The sequence below is a fragment of the Citrus clementina genome, unplaced genomic scaffold, assembly GCF_000493195.1.
Source record: "Citrus clementina cultivar Clemenules unplaced genomic scaffold, Citrus_clementina_v1.0 scaffold_3, whole genome shotgun sequence".
In the NCBI taxonomy this organism is placed as follows: Eukaryota; Viridiplantae; Streptophyta; class Magnoliopsida; order Sapindales; family Rutaceae; genus Citrus; species Citrus x clementina.
Window position 1 is genome coordinate 13,796,086 of NW_006262339.1, and position 24,350 is coordinate 13,820,435.

The following is a 24,350-nucleotide window of genomic DNA, read 5'->3' on the forward strand; positions in this document are numbered from 1 at the left end:
ACAATTGCTTCATTCTTTACAATGTACTCCTTAATCAGCGCTTCCAGTGAAATTATTGGATCCTGACTGATATGCTTTTGCCCTTGACTTTGCTGATGAAAACCAGGTAGTTGTGTGTTTCTATTTTGTCCATTTAATGCTGGAGTATTTCGATTCTGATCGCTCCATGAGAAATTTGGGTGTTGTTTCCAGCCAGGATTGTAAGTATTAGAATATGGGTTGTTCTGAGGTTGCCGATTGAAATTACCCACATAGTTTACTGAAGCTGGATTTCCAGGACAATTATCAAAATCGTGTTCTTCACCACAGTATACACAAGAAAGTTCAGCAACTTGCTTTATTTTTGCTGGAGCAGATGTCATAGCTTTTACCATGTTAGTCAATGAGGTTACTTGTGCTGATAAGGCTGTAATTGCATCTATGTTATGTACCCCTACTGATACTCTTGCTGCTGGTTGCCTGGCTGAAGGCCATTGATAATTATTATTGGCAATTCTCTCTAGAATTTCATAAGCTTCAGTGTAAGATTTGGATAACAGGGCTCCATTTGCTGAAGCATCCATCATTAACCTTGTACTCGGATTCAACCCATTGTAAAAAGTTTCCAATTGAATGCAGCAAGGAATACCATGATAAGGACACCTTCTGAGCAATTCTTTGAATCTCTTCCAAGCCTCGTACAAACTCTCATCTTCAAGTTGATGGAAGAAAGTAATCTCATTCTGCAGCTTTGCATTTTTTATCGGTGGGAAATATTTTATTAGGAATTTATCAGCTAATTCGTTCCATGTAGTGATGGAATCAGATGGTAACGAATTTAACCATGCTCTTGCTCGATCTCTTAAGGAATAAAGAAATAGCCTCAGCCTTAAGGCATCTTGTGTTACTCCAGCAATCTTGAAAGCATCAATTACTTCCAAGAACAATTTAAGATGGAGATGAGGATCTTCACTTGGCAATCCATTGAATTGACCAACTATTTGCAACATTTGAAACATCACTGGCTTCAACTCAAATTTTACAGCTTCTACTTCAGGTCTAATGATGCCAGGGTGTACAACTTGGGGAGTTAACACAACATAATCTCTTATAGCTCTGTCTCTGTCATCAGCTATGTAAATAATATTGTTATTGCCTAGTTGTCTCCCGTTAGCATGTTCATTCTGCTCTTCTTGAATGTTGACTGGTTGTAAGGGCCCATGAGGATTCAGATTTCCCGCATTCTGTAAATTATTCATGCTTGAAGCAGTTTTTGAATTCCTTTGTTCCCTTTGTAATCTCCTGACAGTCCTTTCAATCTAAGGATCGAATTGGAATATCATAGATCTGTCTTTGCGCATGCATGTACCGATCTGCCAATAAATAGAATAAATCAAATCAAATTTGGCGTTATCAAAATTTACTTCACACTTCAAAAATATACAATCAATCCCCGGCAACGGCGCCAAAAACGTGTTAGTTATTTTTAATAAGCAATTACTACCAATGCCCATGTGCAAGTATACACAACAAGTAATAAAGTGATGAGTATTCAAGATCGTCTCCACAGGGATTAATGTTACTCAAAATGTTAAAGCAATCACAATAGTGCAAATTAACTTAGGACCGAAACAATCAATTGTAAAGTGATTTCTAACGTAATCAAGGATTGTGAAAGAATTAAATAAAATAATACTGTAATGAAATAAACTAGATTAAATGTGTCTAAGATTCAATTGAGATCATAGTAGTTGAACGATTAAATTCTCCTTATGGGATGACTGTTGTTTATCAAGTGAGCACCAGTTGTTATAGCAAATGCTGCAGCACTGGGCAGAATAAATATGCATCCTCAGCTATCGCATATTGGAAATCTCATACCCTGAAATCTATTAACAATGACCAATTGCTGATATACTTACGGTATGGCATTATAACTTTTAGTCTCTCTACCCTACAAGTTGAACACCTATGTCTAGTGTGTCACATATCTTATTTCAAGTATTGCCCTTACGGGATTCAAGATAAGCTAATTCAGGAAACTCAACTTAAGATCAAGTAATACTCTAATAATATCCGCTAAGACATGCCCTTTTGCTGCTCTATCTTAACTGAAACTATTAAATGGGTGGTCAACCGAAATACCAGTTATATTCATAAAAACTACTAGAGTAAAATGCTACAGCAGTGCCATAACAACATATAAAATCAGTCAAGAACCCATTGGATTATTTGTCACTCAACTACAAGTAAATTTAGTTCATAATCTGAAAGAGAAAAATAAACATAAATATATTGATCTCGGAATACATCAAAACAATTAAAGGAAAAAGATAAATATAAGTTGAGCACGGTGAAAGACAAATCCAAATAATTCTGCACGATTCTCCAATGTTGCCAAAACAACACTCTTCAATTCTGATCTCCTTCTTTTTTTCCTTGCAATTATTCTAACGATAATTCCCTTACCGTCTTTCTATGTGATTCACGCCTCCTTTTTTATATTGTAAATTAGGGTAAACAAAAGCCCATGAGTGTGCATGCATTAAATTAGGAAACATGCGCTAACCCATGCCTAAGTTTTCTCCTATATTGCTCCCAGATTACTACAGCATGGGTTACTCTAACATCGGCAACAGCACCGTATTATTCTCGATTAAGCTTTTCTTCTTTTATGGCCATCATCTTTCCTCCTCTTGCTCCTCTAATGTCTCAACATCCTCTCATGAATTAAGACTTTCTGAGAACCTACAATTATGCACCTATTTTTAGCACAAATTACTTTGATTCAAGCAAAACTTATTAAAACTCAACTAAAATGAATGTTTATGCAAAATGTAACCAAAATGTAATAAAAACACCTTATTTGTACTCTAAGTGATCTTGATTCAAGTCTAGAATTGATGTAATAACTCTCATTTCCTAGATTTATCATCTAGCATGCCTAAAGAGATTAAATTTCTCTTTAACCTAGGAGCATGCCTCACCTCATGTAGAGCTCTTACAGTTCCATCAAACGTCTTTATCTTCACAGAACCAATACCAATAATTTTACACACATTATTGTTTCCCATTAAGACTCTACCACCATCAACAGCTTCATATTTGTAAAATAGGGTTTTATCGGGACACAAGTGAAAAGAGCACCTAGAGTCTATGACCCACTGACCTTTAGTATTGCTATTTGAGGCCATAAGTAAATCAGCATTGTGATATCCATCAGAGGCTACAGCTGCATCCCCTAACTTCTCTTGACTTTCCTTTTTTTTCTTCTTAAGACAATCCCTGATGTAATGCCATTCCTTCCTGCAGTAGAAGCATTTCCTCTTCTTTTTCTTCTTGTCTGCATTTTCTTGATTCTTTCCATGCCCTTTTCCCTGATTTTTGTTATTATGATTTTTCTTCTTTTCTGATCTGGCAATCAGCCCATCACCATTACTTGTTTCAAGCCCATTGTTCTTCTGAATCTCTTTTGAACTCAGAGATGCTTTAACATCTTCAAGAGTCAATGTTGTTCTGCCATAAAGCATTGTATCTACAAAGCCTTCATAAGACTTTTGGTAAGGAACTCAGTAAGAAAAAGGCTTTATCTTCATCACTTATTTTCACATTTTCCACCCCTTCAAGATCAAGAATAATCTTGTTAAAAGTATCAATGTGATCTTGAATTGCAACCCCTCCTCTCATTGAGAATGTGTACAACTTTTTCTTCAAGAACAGTCTGTGAGCCAAGGACTTCTTCATACACAAGGCTTCTACCTTGTTCCAAATCCTTAAGGTTGTCTTCTCTTTAGAAATCTCTCTCAAGATTGAGTCACCAAGACTCAAAATTAGAGTGCTATAAGCTCGATTTTGTATTTGTCTCTTCTTATCATCAGTCACAGAACTTGTAGCAGCCTCTGGATCTTCTTCTTCCAAAGCAGATTCAAGCCCCTGATGCACAAGGAGAGCCCTCATTTTCAGTTTCCAAAGCGAGAAATCTCCACCAATGGTGAATTTTTCAATTTCATGCTTTGGAAGAGACATGGCTGAGATTCACTAGGCTTTGATACCACTTGTTAAGACTATTAAGTCTTTAATCTTAACAAGACTCACGAATCTTGATGAGTAGAAACACCAAGAACACAATCGAAACAAAAATGCCAGAACAAAGAAACAATATTAGAATAAAAAACAAGGGCACAGACCTGCACACTTGAAGGAAAATTTACTCTTTGTTATTGATCATGAACTAATCCAATCGTAAGTGGATTTACAAAAGATTTTACACATATCACAATAGAACAAATTTTGTGAAAAAAGATGAACAAATAAAGATGAAAAAGACTCTGATACAGGCACTAACCATCAACAATTTTTATACTGATATATTGAATACGTTATAACATATTATAACGAATTTATGCCACGTTAGCAGACAATATCTATCAAACCCCATCAACTAGAGTCAATCTGCACAACAACTCTTAACTTTTTCATATTCTCCATTTCAGTCCACACACATGTCTTTAGAAATTATCTAAAAATAATAAAAACAACTAACAAATATATAATCAAAGATAATATATATATTTATTATCTTTGATTATATATTTGTTAGTTGTTTTTATTATTTTTAGATAATTGAATTAGAAAAATAATTGGAAAATATGGATAGAAAGTACATAAAAAAGTTCAATCTGGGAAGCAATGAAGATTAAATTAGAGATTATTGGAAGACAAAGAAAATAAAGCCAAGAATTAATGGAATCCTAAGCCAGCAAGCTTGTGGAGATCAAAAATAAAAAATCAAATTCTTAGCTTTGAGGGCAGCTTGTGACATTACAACTAACATAAAGATTTTTATTCTTTTAAAGTGGCGGTTGTAGTAAATTATAACAGTAAATTATAACAGGAAATTAATTGCTTTAAATTATAATTAGAATCCAAATTGGATTAGGCCAATAGTGCATGTTTGGCATTGTATAAAGTAAGTTATATTAAAGAGATGAAGAAAACAAGCTAGACACATGATAGAAAAGAGTAGCAATCTTCAAAGCTTTCCATGGCTAATTTTATTTACTTCGTTGCTCTCCATTCAAGTATATCTAGTTAATTTTGTTGTACTAATGTTAAAGATAAAACCATATTCAATGAAATAATTATCATTTTATTTAATTAGTTCCCTACATGTGTTCTTTGATTATTATAGTTCTTGTTTCACATGATTAATTGAATAATTACCATTCCATCTTTAATATCTTTTTTTTTTGTAGTTAAGAAATTATTTGATTAAATCTAAGCTTGCTAAAATCTTATTGTGATTCTCTTTAATTATTTATTTTTCAATAAATTAACTCCATAGAATGGTTAGGAAACTTTGACTTAAATATTTCTATAGGATGCATATAATGCTTAGAAATCCCACCTTAAAGCGAAAAAGAACCTACAATAGATTTAATTACTTGGGATTAATTTTTATGTTTATGAGATGACATAGATTGGTTTCAAGTTATCACTCTAAATTTGGGAATTAATAATAATTAGATAATTGCTAGTTCAATAGTAGCGAATTCTAAAACCTTCGTAACCTTTCCCCTATTGAAATTTCCTTTACTTCAATTGTTTTCTTAGTATAATTCCCTTAAAACTTAATTTGCTCAACTAGGTTAGGATTAATATTAATTTTAGATTTAAACTAAACTTTTCAACTTATAGCAATCTCTGTGGGTTTGACATAGCTATCACTATTCTATTTTTAAAGATTCGTGCGCTTGCAAGTATTTTAAAATTTTGCACAACACTATTGGAAAGACTTTCATCCCCATCATCAATACGACTATGGTACGATTCAACATTAGTGCTATTGCTAGTATATATTATTCATGTCATCGAGGAGACCATCATTGTATTGGAAAAAAGAGTAACCTTATTGCAGCAACGTCGTCAGTCGTAACACCTCTTCTTCAATAGTTGCCAATGCAATGCTATTCTCATCAATAAGATCATTATTGTAACAAATTGGAGAGTGATGTTACTTTAATGATGTCGTTACTAATAAAATCTCTTTATGAATATCAACAAGGGAGACACTTGCTCTATACGAAACTTGAATTTCCCATATCACAGGCTCTTGATTTAGTACTTTAGGGTATTTGGCAACAGAAATATGGCTAGACCCATAGTTCACCAGATTAGAGCCTATATATAAAACTACACTTACCATTTCGTCATCAAGTATGTCTATAGCCAGTAAAGATGCAGGTTGGGTAGAACAACTCGACCTTAAGCTTGTATTTACTATAATGCTATAACCATTCGGATTTATATGCAAAACTTTATATATTCTTGCAAGAAATTCATTAAATGTACATTCTTTCCGAGAAAAAAAAAAGCTCTATTTAGCCATTCATGTGTTTAAAACAACCATCTGCCAACTTTTTCCATGATCCATGAAAACAGAATTAAAAAAAAAATCAACTCCATTATTAAGCCTGAATAAATAAGAAAAGAACCAAAAAAAAATATTACATAGTGAAAAAATAAGTTATGTACTTAGGTTTGACAAACACATTTTATGGATTTGTCTCCTAAGTCGTTTTATGGATTTGTCTCCTAAGTCGTTTTACTCAGGATACCCACATGAATTTCAAACAATTGAAATTAAAAAAAAAAATTCCACATGGCGAAAAACAAATACTAAGCTTAACTTCTTACTTTCCAACAGATGATTTTATTTATATAACTATATTCGTTTAATAAATATGGTGAATAAAGAGTGATGAGTTTTGGTGATATTTTGTTGAGAGCATTATTTTTTTTGGCATTTTGTTGATGGATTTGAGGATATTTAGGTCTAAAAATTCGATTTTGGCTAGATATGATAGAAAAAGTTATGATGACTAATTCTAAAAAAAGAGAAATTATTTATTTTGTCATATGTATATCTAACCACTTCAAAAATTTGACATGCTCTTTGCACCACCTTTGTTTTTAAGTTTGTATCAATAAATCACTTTGACACTAGAAAATGATCATTTTACCTCTAAATGAATTAAAAGACCATTTTATTTTATAAAATTTTAGAAAATTAAAATAATATTACAAGAATACCCCTGGATTTAATAAAATAAATAAATGTCAAATCCAATATGTTAATTTTTTATAATTATAATTTCCTTTAAAAATTATCATGTTAATTTTTTTCTAATTATAATTTCATTTAATTTATATAGAGAAGTTTCTTAATATTAGTTATAGGGAAGTTCACAACGATTATAGGGAACTTTTCTCTCCATATTAATTTTTGTAAACTTCTCTATACTTAATCTAATTATAGAAATTAAATGAAATTATAATTACAAGATGTTATTTTTTTATAATTATAATTTCATTTAAAAATTATCATCTTAGATTTTGAGATTTATTTGTTTTATTGAATTTAGAGGTATTCTTATAATATAATTTTTTTTATTTTTTAAAATTTTATAAAATAAAATAGTCTTTTAATTCATTTAGGGATAAAATGATTATTTTTAGTGTCAAAGTATTTAATTGATACAAATTTAGAAACAAAGGTGTGGTGAAAAAAATATATCAAAATTTTATAGTTGTTAAATGTGCATGTGAAAAAATAAAGGTGGCGCAAAAATAATTTTCCTTTAAAAGATACTAAAATTGTTTGGTCATTTTTATAAATTTTGCATATTGGTGTTTCTCAATTGCACTCCTTCTAACCATTATTTAATTATCTTTTAAGTGGAGTTTAAAGGGCAATTATACATCGACCACTCGTTTTTTCATGTTATTTTTTCAAAAATACACATATCTTTTTTTTTTGTCTCAATTTCATCTGAAGTTACATTTTCTTGCACCGGTCCACTTCCGTCTACATGCTATTAAAATTGTCATTTCTCCAGCACAGCAAGGGTTGCATTTTCTTCCATAGAAATCCTAGAAATTGAAGAAGACATTGAATGATGTTAATTCAAAACATGTGAATAAATTAAAAGGTTCGTTCCCTCAAATAGATTTGGGGAGAATCGGCTCAAAGGAATTAGTTTTATTGGAGAAAGATGATAATTGAAACTAAAGTATTAGATCAGACTTTTTTGGCATTTATTTAGGATACAATTGTAATTTTATATTTGGGAACAAAAAAGTTATTTATCTAATTTTTAGTTAGTTATCCTAACTGTGTGTAGACGGAAGTGAACTAGTATAAGAAAATGTAACTTTAGGAGAAATTGAGCTAAAAAATAAGATATGTTTATTTTTAAAAATGTATGAAAGAAAAAAATGGTCGGTGGATAATTTTCCGAGTTTAAATCGAGGGTGAGACTATTTGAACCTACTAAAATACTCATTAAACTTAATATTTAATAAAAATTTTAATTACTAAAATGTCCACACAAAAAATTACTATAATAGACAAGACTATATAATTAAATTAAATAAAAAAATTTACAACTTTTCTCCCATATTCTTTATTATTCGATGTACTGTTTTCATGCTGTCTATGATTTTTTTAACCCACATATTAAATTTGTTTTTTCTTATTTACACTTTTGACTTTTCTTAGTGGAATGAAGTTTCATTGAATTTTTAATATATTTGGATAAAAGATTATTGCTGGTACAATTCCTCTTGACTTTCACAATCTAATTTCATCATTTCCAATTTCTTTGAAAAGGACAACGAATCCTCTTCCCATTTAGTAAGCTTTCTTCTATGTAACAAAATGAAAAAAAAAAATGCAAGAACTGTTGCAATTACTTGAATTTTTTTATCTATTATAAATGTAATAGTAATTTTGTTATCAGTTGTTTATTTAAAATTTTTTATGTGTATTGTTCCAAATGCATGAAATATCAAGAGGAAAACATCTACTAAAAATTAAAAATAAAAAGTTTAAGAATTTGAGATAAAATAGTGATGGGACAAAGTCTAAAAATAAAGAAGAAAAGAACGAGGAAATAAAGAAACGACAGTGGAAAGAAAATGATAAGAGAAATTGTGATAATTTAACTTAATAAGGGTATTTTAGATATTAATATGGGCTAGTAAAGTAAAATTATATATTTTAAATTTTAAAAATATGTTTATTCGAGAAATGAATTTAATGAATAATTAAGTGGTTCAAATACTCCCACCTATAAATGGAAAGGAGGTTTTTATAACTATGAGGGTATTAAATTGGGGTTTATTTATTTATTACTAACCCACCCCACTCGATGTTATTTATACATCCTTTCATTCCGTGTGTACTGTGTAAATCTGAGAAATCCTAACGGTCTTTTCGCATTCGAAATTGAGACCTTTCTCTGCCTGTCTAGGGTTTTGATCCAGAATGGGGGAAAGTGAGTTGGAGGTGATAGAGATATCGCCAATTTCTTTGAAGATGAGTGGTTCTAAAGAGGAAGATGAAGATGGGACTCCAGTTAGACCTGTATTTTGCCTCAAAAGAAATACAGACTTGAAGCATTTTGAAGAAACTGAGGATTGCTTTATTCTTGATTTTGACCCATTTGAGTCTGTTGATATTAGCAAGCTCTCCGTGTCCAAGACTCTTGATTCTGCCGATGATGCTAACAATGACATCTCTGTCATTGCCGAAAAAGGCCAGGTTTGTGCTTTTTCTATTTTCCTTTTTTCTTCTTTCTTGGGCTTAATTTCCTGATTATTTCTGTAAATGAACTAAGGCCTCATTATTATTATTGTTGTTGTCGTTATTTATTTCCCTTGAAATATTAAGGATTTTGATTGATTTAATAGGTGGCCTGCAGAGATTATCCACATTCAAGGCATCTCTGTGTGAAATTCCCATTTGACGCAACATCTCATGAGAGCTACTGTGAACTGGTAAGAAAGTTTTGTTCTTCATTAAATTTATTAATTGTATAAGATTCTTTCTACATAAACACAGAATTTAGTTCTGCAATTTTTTATTTATTTATTTATATGCAGTGTTACTGCTATGTTTGTGATTCGGCTGCACCATGCATTTTCTGGACTGAACCTGAACCGGCGCATTGCCATGCTGAGCATATTGGTGATTGGAAGAGGAAGAGATCAATGACAAAACAGACCATTAATAAATGAACAATTGCTTGATACCATTACTTTTGGTCCTGGAAACTTTTTATTGTATCTCAATTGCAGTTGATGGTGCATAAATGGGAAAAGTGCCTTTTTTTGCTTCTTTACAGTCAAATTCATTATTAGAATTTGATTGTTAAGCAGTAGAAATGGTTATCTAGTATGCAAATGAATCTAAGTATTCTCAGTTACTGTTAGAAAGAAATTATATCTGATACTTTGATGTGTACATAGGTATTGTTGTGCATATTGATATAGGAGAAGGTTCAATGCTATGAATTTAGTAATTCTATGTAGCTCTTGATTCTTGAAAGCATTTCTACGCTTTTGCTTTATATTGTTCTAAGACCGGAAGGTGTTCCCATGTTCAAAGAAAGTTCATGATTACTGTCAGTCCTTTTGTACTTTTAAATATGAATTTTATTTCTCTTTACATGTATATTACTTTTCTTGTAGATGATTAATATCAGTTTTTTGAATTTCCCAAAAGGAAGCTTATGTTGCGTTTATTGATACAATAGAAGTACCTTTTTCTTTTGTCACTTATTATTTTGGTTTGAACAATCAGTCTTCTTCTTTAACAATCTGTTAAACAATCTCCACGGTCTTAGTTGAACTTAATGTAAGTGAAATACATCCAATCTATGTATTTATGTTATGATATGGAGGCTTTTTTATAATTCCTTGTTTTCATTTTTTATTTTTCATATAAGGTCGTACTTGGAAGTTGTTTCCTCCTATATTTGATGGGAAGGAGGAGGAGAAGGAGAGTGCATGTACAATTTGTATTATGATGCTTTGTTGCTGATGCATACATCTCTGTTTCAGCAAACAGAGAATTGAGAACTTTGCTTTAATTAAGCTTTTGTGGAGGATTTTTCTTTAGGATGTTTATTTACAATGTGACTACGATCAAAATAATAGTCACTGATAGGGTTAGCAATGTTGCTGCTCGCTGATAAGTGAGCCCGATTGCTGACTAATTAGTTACCTGATCTACAGCTAATTGTTAAGTTAGGCACCACAACAGTAGGCAGGGAACGCCCTTAGCATATATGGCTTTACATGGCTTTCTTATGCTCTTTTTATAGAAGGGCAAGTATTTGAATCAGCAGTACTATTGTAGACTCCTGCTGGCAAAATTGTGGTAGGTAGCAGTAACTGTAAGCCTTTTGAAGTAGAAATGGTTGAGTTATTGTGTGCTATTAGTGTTTACGATCTTTCCAGTCAACGTGTTTGTAGCTCCATCATCATTGTGTTCAATCATCAATGTAAGTGAAAATCTTGACATCTTCAGTCTGTTTTGTGTAAGTGAAACTGAAAACCAGCAAATGCATGGATTCGGTTTCAAAATCTAGTGACCATTTTATCTTTTGATTTTAAAAGGATTTGTGAAATGGACCATTAGAGGGTGAATTTATCGTCAAAGTCCTTTCAAAAACATTTTGTGAAAACTTATCTTTGTAATTCATTAATTTTATAAGTATTTCTCTAAATTTGTCCCCTATATGTATGTATAGTCCTGACTGGTTTAGGATTTTAAACTTTATTAAGTTTGAAAAAACTATTAAATGATATGGCTTATTAGTTTTCACGGACTTTAAAAAATTCATTATTTTAGATTGAATCAGTGCTATATATATATATATAATAGTTTTCTGGTCAGGGATTTTAAAGTGCGGGAAAGTTAGGGAAAACTTTAAAACTACACGGCTTTAAAAGCTTATTGTTTTAAAACCATGCGGTTTTAAAGGTTTTTTGCACTTTAAAAATCCTGACTGGAACATTTCTTTTTCTCTCTCTATATATATATAGATATATCATAATGTGTGTATATGTATTCACATTCCAATCCATGGTTTTAAATTTATTAAAGTGTAGAAAAGTTATTAAGTCTTATGATTTAATAATTTTTCAAACTTTAATAAAGTCTAGGATTGTAGACATCCGAAAAATATAGAAAAGAAAAACACACATCATAACGTATTATTTTTTATCTTTAGTTTGGTTTGGAATAATTTTAATTTAATTGTCTGGAACGTGAACAATGACTATGACTCTATATACAAAATAAATATGTAACATTAAAGAAAGAAGATAGAAGTGGGCTTACCAAAATGAGCTTGGAGGTGGCCCATAACGTGGGAACCCCTCTTTAGTCTTGATAATCCAACGCAGAAACCTCTCGTCCAAATCTAAAAATGGCAAGCAAATAAAGAAGCAGCGGCAACCAAACCTAACAGAACAAAGTTATCCCTATCTATCGAGGCTAAACTAGAGAAAGCTTATCAATTTTATCAAAATGTCGCCACCAGCTCCCATCGTTGAGACACCAGTCGAGGAACCTGAAAAAATTAAGCCTCAGGTCTTCCTTTTTTCTTTTTTCCTTTTTTGGGTTTTTAGCTTGTTTATATTTCTTTAAATCTAAATGTTTAAATGTTGCAGGATGAGGATGAGCCTGTAGTTGAAGATGTTAAGGACGATGAGGAAGAAGATGATGACCACGACAATGACGATGATGACGAGGACGACGATGACAACAAAGACGATGGAGCTCAAGGTTGTTTGTTCTATTTTATTTTATTTTTTTATATTCTGGGTTTCCTATTTTTATTTTGAATGTTTTTGCACTCCTGTGAGAGCTTATATTTGCTTTACTTGGTTTTATTGCATTTCTTTTTCTGAATGAATTTCATCTTCTGTTATACTATATGTTATTCGTTTGGAAGAGTTCGATTTTGGTCTTAGAGGATGATTTTGGAAATTAGGTTGTGTTATTATGTGTAAACCGATATAGTTTGGGTTGCTTACTGAATTGCAGGGCGTTTCTCATTGCTTGATTTTACATTAAACCAATAGGATCAATAATAAGCATTTATATTGTTACTCAGTGTCTCAGGAACTAAAATTTTTATCCAATGGAGACCATTGAATACATTAACAAATCTAAATTCGTTTGCTTTTGGTTGGAAGTAAAAAAGAAAGATATTCAATGAATTGGTCCTGTTCCTTTTTCCGTCTCCTTTGCAAACTTTACCTGCATTGGAATTTGTTTGTTGTGGACAATAACTTGGTTATTGAAAGAGAATTTGAAGAATTAGAAAGTTCTTTTATGGTTTTAGCCACTGACATGAATGGTGTTTATGAATATGTTGAGGTAGGGTTGGTGTGGGATTACAATTAACATTTTTAATAGAGTTAGGGATTGGCAGCTGGGGTAAAGAGTTATTCCATGTTAAACCTTCTTTTTCTTATTTTTAATGATGGCATGAACCCTTCTTGTGAATTCTGAATACTGAATTGAAAACTTGTTTTTGCTCATTAAATTACCTTGATGTAGGTAACTTGGTACTTTTTTGTTCCCCAATTTAGTAGAAAACTAGCTGGATGTTTTGATGTTACTTTTGTTTGTTGGTTCCCTGGCAAGCAACATACAATTTCCATCAATTAAAATTGCTGATTGGATAAATCAAAGGGCACATTTTCTAGACTCTAGATGATTCCAAGGCCTTCTGCATGACTGTGCGACCCAAAAGGCTTTGGATAGAGGTCTTTTCCTTTTTAATGTAGTGTATTTCATTATGACTCACCATGCTTTTACCCTTTTCACAATTCCAAGTTTTTTCAATCATGTTGTACGCTGATTTTTCCCGTTGTTTCCTGGATGTGCATTGCTTAACCATATTATATAGTACTTTATTTTTCTACAATCTTATTATTAGCTATTGCAACTTGTATAGGTATTTGACTGCTTTTAATCTACATAATATGTGGGTTCGATGTCTTTAAGTGTCGGGTTTAGCTATTGCCATTTATATGGAATTATGTTGTCATTTTTGTTTGAAGGTTGAAATGCAATGGATGTAGTTTCTACAGTGATTTAAGTAGTCTTGATTGGTTACTGAGTTGCAGGAGGGAGTTCAAAGCAGAGCAGAAGTGAGAAAAAGAGCCGCAAGGCAATGCTGAAGTTGGGCATGAAACCTGTAACAGGAGTTAGCAGGGTAACCATCAAGAGAACCAAAAATGTAAGGCTTTTTATGTTATTATATTTGTTAAGAAGTTATTTTGCTTAGTTGATGGATGGTTATCAATTTTTTCTTTTTTCCTTTTTTTCTCTCTTTTTTCTGAGTTTGCAGATACTATTTTTCATCTCAAAGCCTGATGTTTTCAAGAGCCCAAATTCTGAAACGTACGTCATATTTGGGGAAGCCAAAATAGAGGATTTGAGCTCCCAGCTGCAGACACAGGCTGCCCAGCAGTTCAGGATGCCTGACATGGGATCGGTGATGGCGAAACCAGATGCCTCTTCTGCTGCTGCTGGTGCACAACAAGATGAGGAAGAGGAGGAAGTTGATGAGACGGGAGTTGAGCCTCGGGACATTGATTTGGTCATGACACAGGCCGGTGTCTCAAGAAGCAAGGCTGTCAAAGCTCTGAAGACACATAATGGAGACATTGTTAGTGCTATCATGGAGCTTACTACTTGAGTAGATTTGCTTCCATGCAGTATTTTTCTGTCGATGAATTTAGTTATTGTAGTCGGTGAGATGACTGAATTACTACTCTATTTTTGTGCACTTAATGCAATTTCTGTTGCAGATACAATTTCTTTTGCAGTGGGGATGAGAATCCTCCTCGCTAGTTGTTTTAATGGTTAGTAGTTGATCTTTCCATCCATATTATCTTGGTGCAGACATTTTTTTTTCATTTTTTTTCTTTTTTGTGGTCACCTTTAGTCAATTCTGATGAGAAACATCATATTAGTCGAATGTCAAATGCAGTACAAATTTATTTAATTATTTATTTGAAAGGTTAGGATAGTGACTAAAAATCTCAGACTGTATGCAAACTCATTATTACTCAGACTCGTGGTGAAAGGCTCATGTCGTGCAAGGAGAAAGTTACAGTTTAAACAATTTAACAATTTGGATTTATGTGGTGTGTTTATCAATTGATAATTGGGGTGGACAAAATCAAAATAGGGTGGAATTAAAATGAAAATAAATTGTTTAGTTGAGAATTAAAATGAAAATAAGTTGTTTAGTTGAGTTGTAGAAATTGAAATTAAAATTAACTATATTTCGAATGTGTTTTTATTGTCTAGGAATTAAAATGGATGATTTTAAGTTACTAAAACACCTTTAGTTAATTGTTGTCACTTTTATTATTATTTATTATAATAATTGAGATTATTATTATTAAAAAAATATTATTATTAACAATTATAACAATAATAATGAAAATAATAATAATTATTAAAACAACAATAACAACAATAATAATAATAATGATGATGATGATAACAACAACAACAATAAGAAGAGAGAGCAGACATTTACCCTAAGTCAAATCGTGAGGATTCCAACAATGATGCTATTTAGATTAATTCTTATTTTTTTAATTTAAAGTTTTAACTTTTGCATTTTTATTTTCGTTTCCCTTTGCTTCCCAACTATAGACCCTCTTCACTCTTATCTTTCTTCTAGACTACACGAGTTAGCTTAAATAAATACAAAAAAGCAAAAGCAGAAGTTTGAATAAAGATCTATCCTCAAATTGTAGTGGCTACGAACTTTTCTTGGCGGAAGATTTGGTTAGTCCCTAAAAAATGAGTTTCATCATTTGAGAAAGATTTTAATACTACGTGGCCCTTGCCATAAGGTAAGGTACTGTTTTTTCGATTTTTTTGGCAGTAGATTATTTTCAAAACTTGAATTTGTTTGTAAATTTTACCCATGTGGGTTGGAGTTGGTTCCAAGAGATTATGATATGGAATTTTATGATTGAATTTATTATTAATTGGAATGCCCAAACCCTTTTCTACAAATGTTATGCAATTTATGCGAACTTGACTAGGTTGCAAACCTGCCTAGGTTTATAGCCCCCTATACATTTAATAATTTTGGGATAATTAATTAATAATATTTTGAATATGTTACTTTGCTGTAGTAACGGAAAATTTGAAACAAATGGATGAGGTTGATGAAGTGAAGGAATTGAATTACTTAGAGGAGGCTAATTTCAAAGAAAATAATGAAGAATTGGAGGAAAAAGTTGCTCGTGGTTGGAGTTGTGGCTGCGGTTTGAATATTTGAATAGTTGATGTTGTAGTTTGTATGATTAAATAGATATTGTAGTTTGAGCACAAAATATTTATTGGATTTTTAATTATTATTATCTAAGTTGTACAGATTTTATTTTTTAAAACAATGTTACAGAATTTGAAAAATAATAATAACAATACTAGAATTCAAAATACCAATAATATTAATTGAAATAATACAATTTTCCCACAAAAAATCAAAAAATATTTTGAAAATTCAATAAAAAGTGAATTTTTTACTAAATTGTGGTGTGACAGACTTGTGACTTGTAATATCATAACTTCTTGAGGGATTTGTCATAATTGAGTAACAGGCGCATATATAACAATATTAACAGATATATTTTCTTTCATCTATCCCCCTTTATGATTGTCTTTTTCGGTCATCTATTGTCAATTTTCTTATAATAATTAATAAAAAAGATGTTGTGATTATAGTAGGGTGATAATAGAGCCTACTTAGAGCTACTTGTGTGTGAATGGTTGTTGTTTGAAGGTAAATACAAGAAATCTCTTAAGGTTTTTGTAATGGTGTGAAAGTTGTTATGTAATAAAGAGTAATGGCCTCTATTTATAAGTTTTTGTAGGTAAATCATGCTTATATTGTGATAAACTATGTTGTAAATAAAATAGATAAAGAAAAAAATTTTAAATTAAAAATAAAGTATTTCAAATACATTGTTATTAATAGTTTATTATTGTTAAGTTTTTGTTAATTGATACCTTATTGCAAGAGGAACCCATACACACATACAGACACACATATAGTAGTTACTGGTAGGGGTGTCCAGAATTTAATCCAATCCGCTCAATTCATTTGATCCGTAGAAATTCGATCCGTAAAAATCTGATCCTTTGATTGGTGGATTGGATTGAAATTTTGAAAATCCATAGTCAATGGATTGGATATAAATTTACTTCTGTAAATTTGTAAAAATCCACAAATCTGTAAAAAAAAATATTTGTTTAATAAAAAAATTAAACTTGTAAATATGACATTATACTTACTAATAAATAAATAAGTTAAAATATAATTACATTAACACCATATTATATCTTATCCGATAATAATATAAAATAAAAATAATTAAATAAAAAAATATAGCTTCCTAAACCGTTAATTTTCATGTACTGATCTAAACAAATGAGATTTTTTTTCTTTTTTATTATCTTATATTTTGAAACTTTGAATGTATTTTCTAGTTTTATTTCAACAATTAATTTATTTAAATATTATTTAATTTTGAATTTGATCAGTAGTAAAATTATTTATATATTAATTCTTTTATTTAGTTAGTTCATTGATAGGACATGATTAAAAATTTTTAATCTGAAAACTAATCCGTAAAATGGTGGATTGGATATGAATTAGGTCAAATCCGCATCCGATCTGCAAATGTATGGATTGGATTTTAATTAAATTTCACCCATCCGTGGATTGAATTGGATTAAAAATTTATAATCCGTAAAATTGTGGATCGGATATGGATTGCTATCCAATCTGAAAAATTCAATCCGCGAACACCCCTAGTTAATGGGTTAAGTGGGATTTCATATGTTAGATTTTAATATCTATATACTTAAGACTGTAAGCCACTAACCTAACAAGAATTTGATATGGGACTTTAGAAAAGTAGTGAAATCGCCATAGTTTATGACACTCCCCCTTAAATTCACAACATTAGTTACATACAATTCTCATGTTAAGAAGTGGAGCTAGACGTGCTTCAATACTGTCTCGTTAAAACCTTACCAGTGAAACTTGATGGAATAAAATCTTATCGAAGTAAAAGAGTACAATGCACATTTGTTTTATATAGCTGCAAAAGTTCTTCTCTTTAAAAATATGCTCCCCCTAATGAGGTGCTCCTCATGTATCAATTCGATAATTTATTGAGACAATGCATCCCAATATTGTGGGCTAATTTCTCAAATACTGATGTATGCAAATCTTTAGTGAACATATCAGCAAAATTATCAGTGGATCATATCTGCAGTTTGTGGAGATTGAGAGAAAGAAAGATCAAATTGTACTATAGTCTGATGAAATGAAGAATTGGAATTGAAGTTGGACTAGACGAAGACTAATGACAAGTGTTTGACACTAAAGAGAAGTCAACTTCAGACTGATAAGGAGAAGAAGATTCATCAAAGATGACATTGTTACTAATATAGATCATCCCATAGGAGTATAAACACTGATATCCTTTGTGTAATGAACTATGCCCCAAAAATATACACCTAGTATTTCTATAATCAAGCTTATGATGATTATATGGCCTTAGGTTAAGATAACAAGAACAACCAAATATTCTAAATAGTTGGATTTCTTGTGAAATTACAACTCAAAGTATGTTTTAAGGTGAGAATAGTTGTCTATCTCTAGCAATCCCTTTGAGCAATATGATCTGTATACTCTTGTCCTTAACAAAACAAACAAATGATTGCAATTTAATAATTGCATTATTATCAACCAATAATTTGGAAGCACTAGGTAAATTCTTAGTGATATTAGGTACATGTAAGATATTTATAAGGTAGATATGTTTAATGGTGTATGTTTAGTGGTGAGTGTATTTGCAACTACTATACCACCAAGTTGAATGGAAAAACTCCAGTCCTAAGAAAACCAATGTATCCTCTCTTAGAACCTCTTCCATAATTTCCACCAAAGAATTAACCACCTCTAGATATGAAATCACTCGGTTTACCCCTTTCTTGTCTAGGACTAAATTCATAATTAAATTTGTTTCTAGAGTGATAAGACTCTATGACCAAGTTTGAAACAAATATGAGAAACATCATTCTTATCTCCACAAAAAGCTACCAGATCCTCATTATTAGGCATATTATTACCAATATTAGGCTTTGTTAATAAAAAAAGAGTTTCACTTATGCTAAACCGTTGTACCATTTAAAAAGTAACGATATTTACCTAAACTGTTTTAAGCGCTTTTAACAAACTAGTGTCAGAGCTTATTGATATTATAGTGTCATAAATCTTGACTGATACTCAAATATATATTTTTAATTTTTCTTACTCTAAGTTAGGGTAGTTAAATTAAACAGTTCTTGAAATGTTTTGGCAAAACAATTCTTCCCTCTTCATCTTGTCTTTCTTTCAAACATTTGGTTACTTGTCCAATGTTCTTTTACTTGTTTAGTTTGGGTGGTTGAAGCAAATGAGCGTGTGATAGGTCCCAGTCAAAGGTTCGTTAACGATAGCAAAGGATAGCAAAAATATTCTCTTAGGGTGAGAACAAACCACACTGAAAATTCAATTGGAAATATTCAACATATTTCTTTAATTGATTTCAAAGAGCATAAATACAAATCATTCCACTACCCAACTTCAGCAACTATAACCGAAATTAATGGTCTATATACTACCATAAAGGAAAGAAAAAACAACATAAACCGTGACACGTTCCTGCACGTGGTTATTATCACTCCCGATTGCTTGGCCATAATGGAACAAGAACTTAGCTACGTGGGCATTGCATGCTTGCATGCGAACGTGACTCCATGCATGCATGCAAACGTGACCTCATGCATGATATTTTGAGTTCCTCTTGACAGCACGTTGCGAACGACGTGGCACATGCAAAGTTGTATCAGTGTGAATCATGTGGAAGCCTTTAACGCTTTGGTACTTAAACCCAGATTGCACTTTTCATTTTATATTTTCCGTTTCTGCAAATGGGATATGGGATGTAGTTAGTGTGTGTAAAATGGTGCCTATAATAATAGAGTTTTTGTGTTTTCCAACTAGATTTCATTTCTTGTAAGTTTTTTCCCCTTTTTTCTTCTGAAAATTTGATTGTTAAAGAGAGGCTTCTGAGAATTACCACTTTATTAAAAAAGAGACCTTAATTTCTTTGTGTGACTGCTGTAGTTAGACATTATTTGTCCGAATGATCCATCTTTTCCATAATAGTAACTCTCTACTTAGCTTTTTGTAATATTTGAATATCTTTTAAGATTGAATGATTATTGGAAATTTGTTGTCTTTACGGGGTTTCTTGAATTTATTTTATTTCTATCTCATTATTGTATTGTAACTTGAACTTTTTAAAGAGGTAACACATGATTTTACTGTATTTTCTTTGATTTGCTAATAAATATTTTTAAACTTTAGATATTTTATCTTCTCCTCTCATGAACATTATTTTGGTTTTCTGTCATAAACATGTTATCTCTTATTTTTTGTTACTAGGCTAATATTCCCTTTGTTTCTGCATCTAACAACTTCATTTTCTCAGTTAAGAACTTCCTGTCAATCTTGTAGCATCAAAGAATATTGAGATTGGTGACTGAAACTTTTTTGTTTTAGGACCCAATAACTAAAAAGAGACCACAGGATACGATCGGACCAGAGATTGGGGTAAGCTGGGAGACACTAGTATTTTCTGAACTAGTACATCCTTGTTGAAGAATAGCACAATCAATTGCTTATGTAGGTAGAGGCTTGGTAAATATTTCAGCTGTATCTCCTTTTTTTCTTTGAATGATTGAGTTTTATCTAAATGTTGTCGTGAATTGCTCATGGTTTATAATGCAAAACATACAGTAATATCCTTGCTCTGTTTGCTGTTTTTCTTATGCCTGCAATCTGTAGTTACATCTTATGCCTCAGAATAAAATATAGATACCATTGGCTAGTCTTATGAAAAGACTATTGGATAGATGAGTGTAATTGCTTGGCCATCTTTCTCTACTTGCAAAAGTAGCCACTTTATGTTAAATGCTAAAGTGTAAGACTATATCCTAAAACACACCTTCATCCTGCATTTACCCAATACTGGTGAATAACCTTTTCATGCTTTGGAGAACATATTGGTGAGCTTTTTCTTAGACATATTTATTTATTTTTCTTTCATATTATTCTAAATATGATGCAACATGAATTTGATTCAATGTCCGTTTTAGCTGATTCTTTGAGAAAGCATGTTAGGTTGGATCATGATGCTGAGGCCCAAGCAACATCTTGACATCTTGTCGTGTAAGTATTATTTCATTTTTACATAAAGTTAAATATATTACATTTGCTAGAGTGACTTTATTGCAAGTCCTTTTCTAGCTGCTGGCCCATTCTTTGTACTCAACTGGGTGTTACCATCCTACAGTTGCTAGAGTAAATTTAGCTAAAATGTGGAGTATTTTTGAAAATGTCTTTTATTTTTTGTGCCAAGTTGATGCTTGCGTTATGACGATTCCTTTGATGGAGGGCTGTCCAATACAGTATCTAGTTACATTGGTTATTTATTTGCAGTGTTCCTGTGTTATTGAATTTGATGAACATCAAATGGAAATCCTGGACCGGTTGGTGTAGCTGCTGTACTGCGTGCTGATGATGGAAGTTTGGTATGCAGTCAGGTTATTATTGTGAACCAGTTCATTTCTTTAACATATTTATTTATTTAACTTGCTTTTTTGAACAGATTTGTAAATTGCGAGAGGGTGTGGGCAAAGTAACACATAATGTTGCTGAATATCGAGGCTTGATTTTGGGATTAAAATATGCTCTTGAAAAAGGATTTTTCAATATCCATGTCCGAGGAGACTCCAAACTTGTCTGTATGCAGTTTTTTTTCCTTCATAAAAAGTTTTTAAAAAAATTGGACTTTATGATTGGATCATTGATGGCAACATTTCATCATATCCTGACTGTTATCTCGTTGTTCTTTTCTTTTTTTCCTAGCCTTTCTTAAACAGGTTGCTTCTTGATGCAAGTTGTTGGTTTATGGAAGACCAAACACCACGGCATGGCTGAACTATGTGGAGAGGCCAAGACTAAGATGCTAATAAATTTCTTTCCATCCAGATGGCTCATGTTCTAAGGATGACTATAGTTTTTGTGCCTAATGGTTCTTATCGATTAGTACAAGATAATGTCTTTATTCCTCTGATAGATTCACATGTATTAGTTATAAAGGTTCTTGCTGCTGCTTTTTCCTTTTTCTGCACAAGTTTCTAACATTTTCTTCGCACATTTGGAAGAACCTGAACTCTAAGCTGATGCTCAAGCGAACTTAGCTGTCTGTCTTGCTGATGAGGCTTACATAATTAATTATTTAATCATCATGCCATTCACGTTGCTTTAATCAATCCATGAACACTTAATCAGCTCTTTCCATTGTTCCAGATGGTGAAGTTACAAAGAAGTGCACGATATAGTGCATACGATGATCGGCTGTTGGATACATTTTAAGTTTGTTTGAAAACACTTGTGCAAATGCATGATTACTCTTCGGCTAAAAATTTATTATTTATGTAGGTGATATTGGCCATTCTCAGAACTCAAATCACTCTGTAAATTCTTGAGTCTTTTGACTAAAGGTACTTTAAATTTTCTATTATTTTCTTAATGCCAAATTTAAATTGTTTTAGACATTGCCCCAAGATTGACTTTAGGTATTTAATTTTCTTCATTTTTAGTTTACTTTTCAAAACACAAGATGCTCACTTAATTCTTCTTAATGCAGCCTCGTAAGCTTATACTTATTTGTACCTCATGGAATTTGTTGGTCACGGAATGCTTGCAAAGGTTGTGCAGTCAAAGTTAGACAGTTAGTTGCAAACTTCAAAGACTTGTAATGCTGACGATTGATGCTTTTAGCTTCTGCTGTAAATTATAAGCTTCTTATAAGTCTAAAATAATTATTTGGCTTTATGTTTCAATGGTGTAGTTCTAAACAACGTAACAAGCTTTTATATTATTCAATAAATATTTCAAATCAAATGCCAATTGCAAATTTTGTAATTTTCATTTTATTATATATATATCTCCAATAAACATTGACACCATAGTATTGTTATTAGTGTAATACTATAGCATCAGTACTTGGTTGACGCCGTAGAGCCAAAATTCATTCAATTTCTTATAATCATTATGTGTGTGATGTTCAAGAATCAAAATTTTTTTGATACCATAGTAACGTAGAAGCTCAGATTTTTTCTAGTGTCGGTATGACATTGGCTTAGGTATCCTAACACTAAAATTTAATGTCAATAAAACATGTTCCCGACACCAAAATAGTTTCAGCAAAGGCCATTTTTCTACTAATGCTTATTGTAGTTCTGTGCTTTCTGTGCATAATTTGCACTAATGTCATGCATTATCAAATTTTTTCTTTGCTCATTTCAAGTCTAATTTCATGACTTGGCAGCATAGAAAACAATTCCTCAATAGTAATTTTTTTTTTCCTTCCCAAGCCTAGTTAATAATTTGTAACAAATGACATATAGGAATCATCCAATTTAGCAAGAATGTGCATAATAAATTTATTTGATGAAAATTCATTACCTCTAATGTCTAAGCTATCTAAAATCTTCTTCATCTTATTGACGTAACCACAATCCAGAGTGATCCTTTTTTTATAGTTTGAATCTGCAACATCAGAGGCATGTAATGAGCTTTGAATTGAGACATGAAGATTTCTGCAAGTCTTTTCCAAAGATCCTGTGAAGTCTAATAGCTTATCACCATCATCAGCACATTGTCCACCATTGATGAAAACATTCAGATCTGAAGCAACTTATCAGTCTTCTTCCACACAATATACTCTGGATTTTCAGTTGGCCTTCTAGTTATGACCTCAGATTTGCTTGATTCTCCAATCAATTCTGATAGAAATTGAGTAGGACAAGGCTTATCATCATTAATGAAACCTTCAAGATCATTCCTGATGATTGATGCAAGAACTTGTGTCTTGAACACAAGATAGTTCATTCGATCCAGCTTGATAGGTTGCATAAAGCTAAAGGATAAACAGGATGAAGTTGTAATATTGAACTTACCATGTTGTATGGCTCTGATACCATGTTAAAGCTTGTAATGATGTGTCTTCAAATAGAAAAAAACAAAGAAAACATTGAACGCAAGAAGGAAAATTTTGTATTTTGTAACGTGCTGAAAATGATTATAATGTATGGTATTTATATTACACTGATAAAATTAACTCAGCTAATACAAATCTAACATCTAACCAATAATAGAGTGACAACTGTGCAATTTAAAACAAACGCCATGCTGCCTTACACTCAAAGACGTTAATGATAACTAACTATTTGTGCTTGCCGAGCTTCAGCTACAATCTGTTGAGCTGCTGCGGAGCTGCCACTGTGTTACATTCCTGAATGTTCTAGGGATACGCCTAACAGGCTGAGTTTGTGACTTGGGCTTCGTCCG

General features: G+C 31.7%; 2 protein-coding genes and 1 non-coding gene across 3 annotated transcripts; all 3 read left to right on the forward strand.

The window, feature by feature from the left end:
- Positions 1-624: 624 nt before the first annotated feature.
- LOC112100413 lies at positions 625-731 on the forward strand. The gene has a single exon (XR_002906785.1). It is a non-coding gene; the product is annotated as a small nucleolar RNA R71 (small nucleolar RNA).
- An 8,462-nt stretch (positions 732-9,193) lies between these two features.
- Positions 9,194-10,331, forward strand: LOC18049348. Its single transcript, XM_006441202.2, has 3 exons — positions 9,194-9,583; positions 9,733-9,819; positions 9,925-10,331. Exons 1-3 carry the CDS (start codon positions 9,308-9,310, stop codon positions 10,057-10,059), a joined length of 498 nt encoding a protein of 165 aa, XP_006441265.1. The 5' UTR covers positions 9,194-9,307; the 3' UTR covers positions 10,060-10,331.
- Positions 10,332-12,171: 1,840 nt separating this feature from the next.
- LOC18049349 (nascent polypeptide-associated complex subunit alpha-like protein 2) lies at positions 12,172-14,733 on the forward strand. The gene is made up of 4 exons (XM_006441203.2): positions 12,172-12,421; positions 12,502-12,616; positions 13,969-14,081; positions 14,193-14,733. The coding sequence occupies exons 1-4, from the start codon at positions 12,359-12,361 to the stop codon at positions 14,541-14,543; spliced, it is 642 nt and encodes a 213-aa protein (XP_006441266.1). The 5' UTR covers positions 12,172-12,358; the 3' UTR covers positions 14,544-14,733.
- The last annotated feature ends 9,617 nt before the right edge of the window (positions 14,734-24,350 follow it).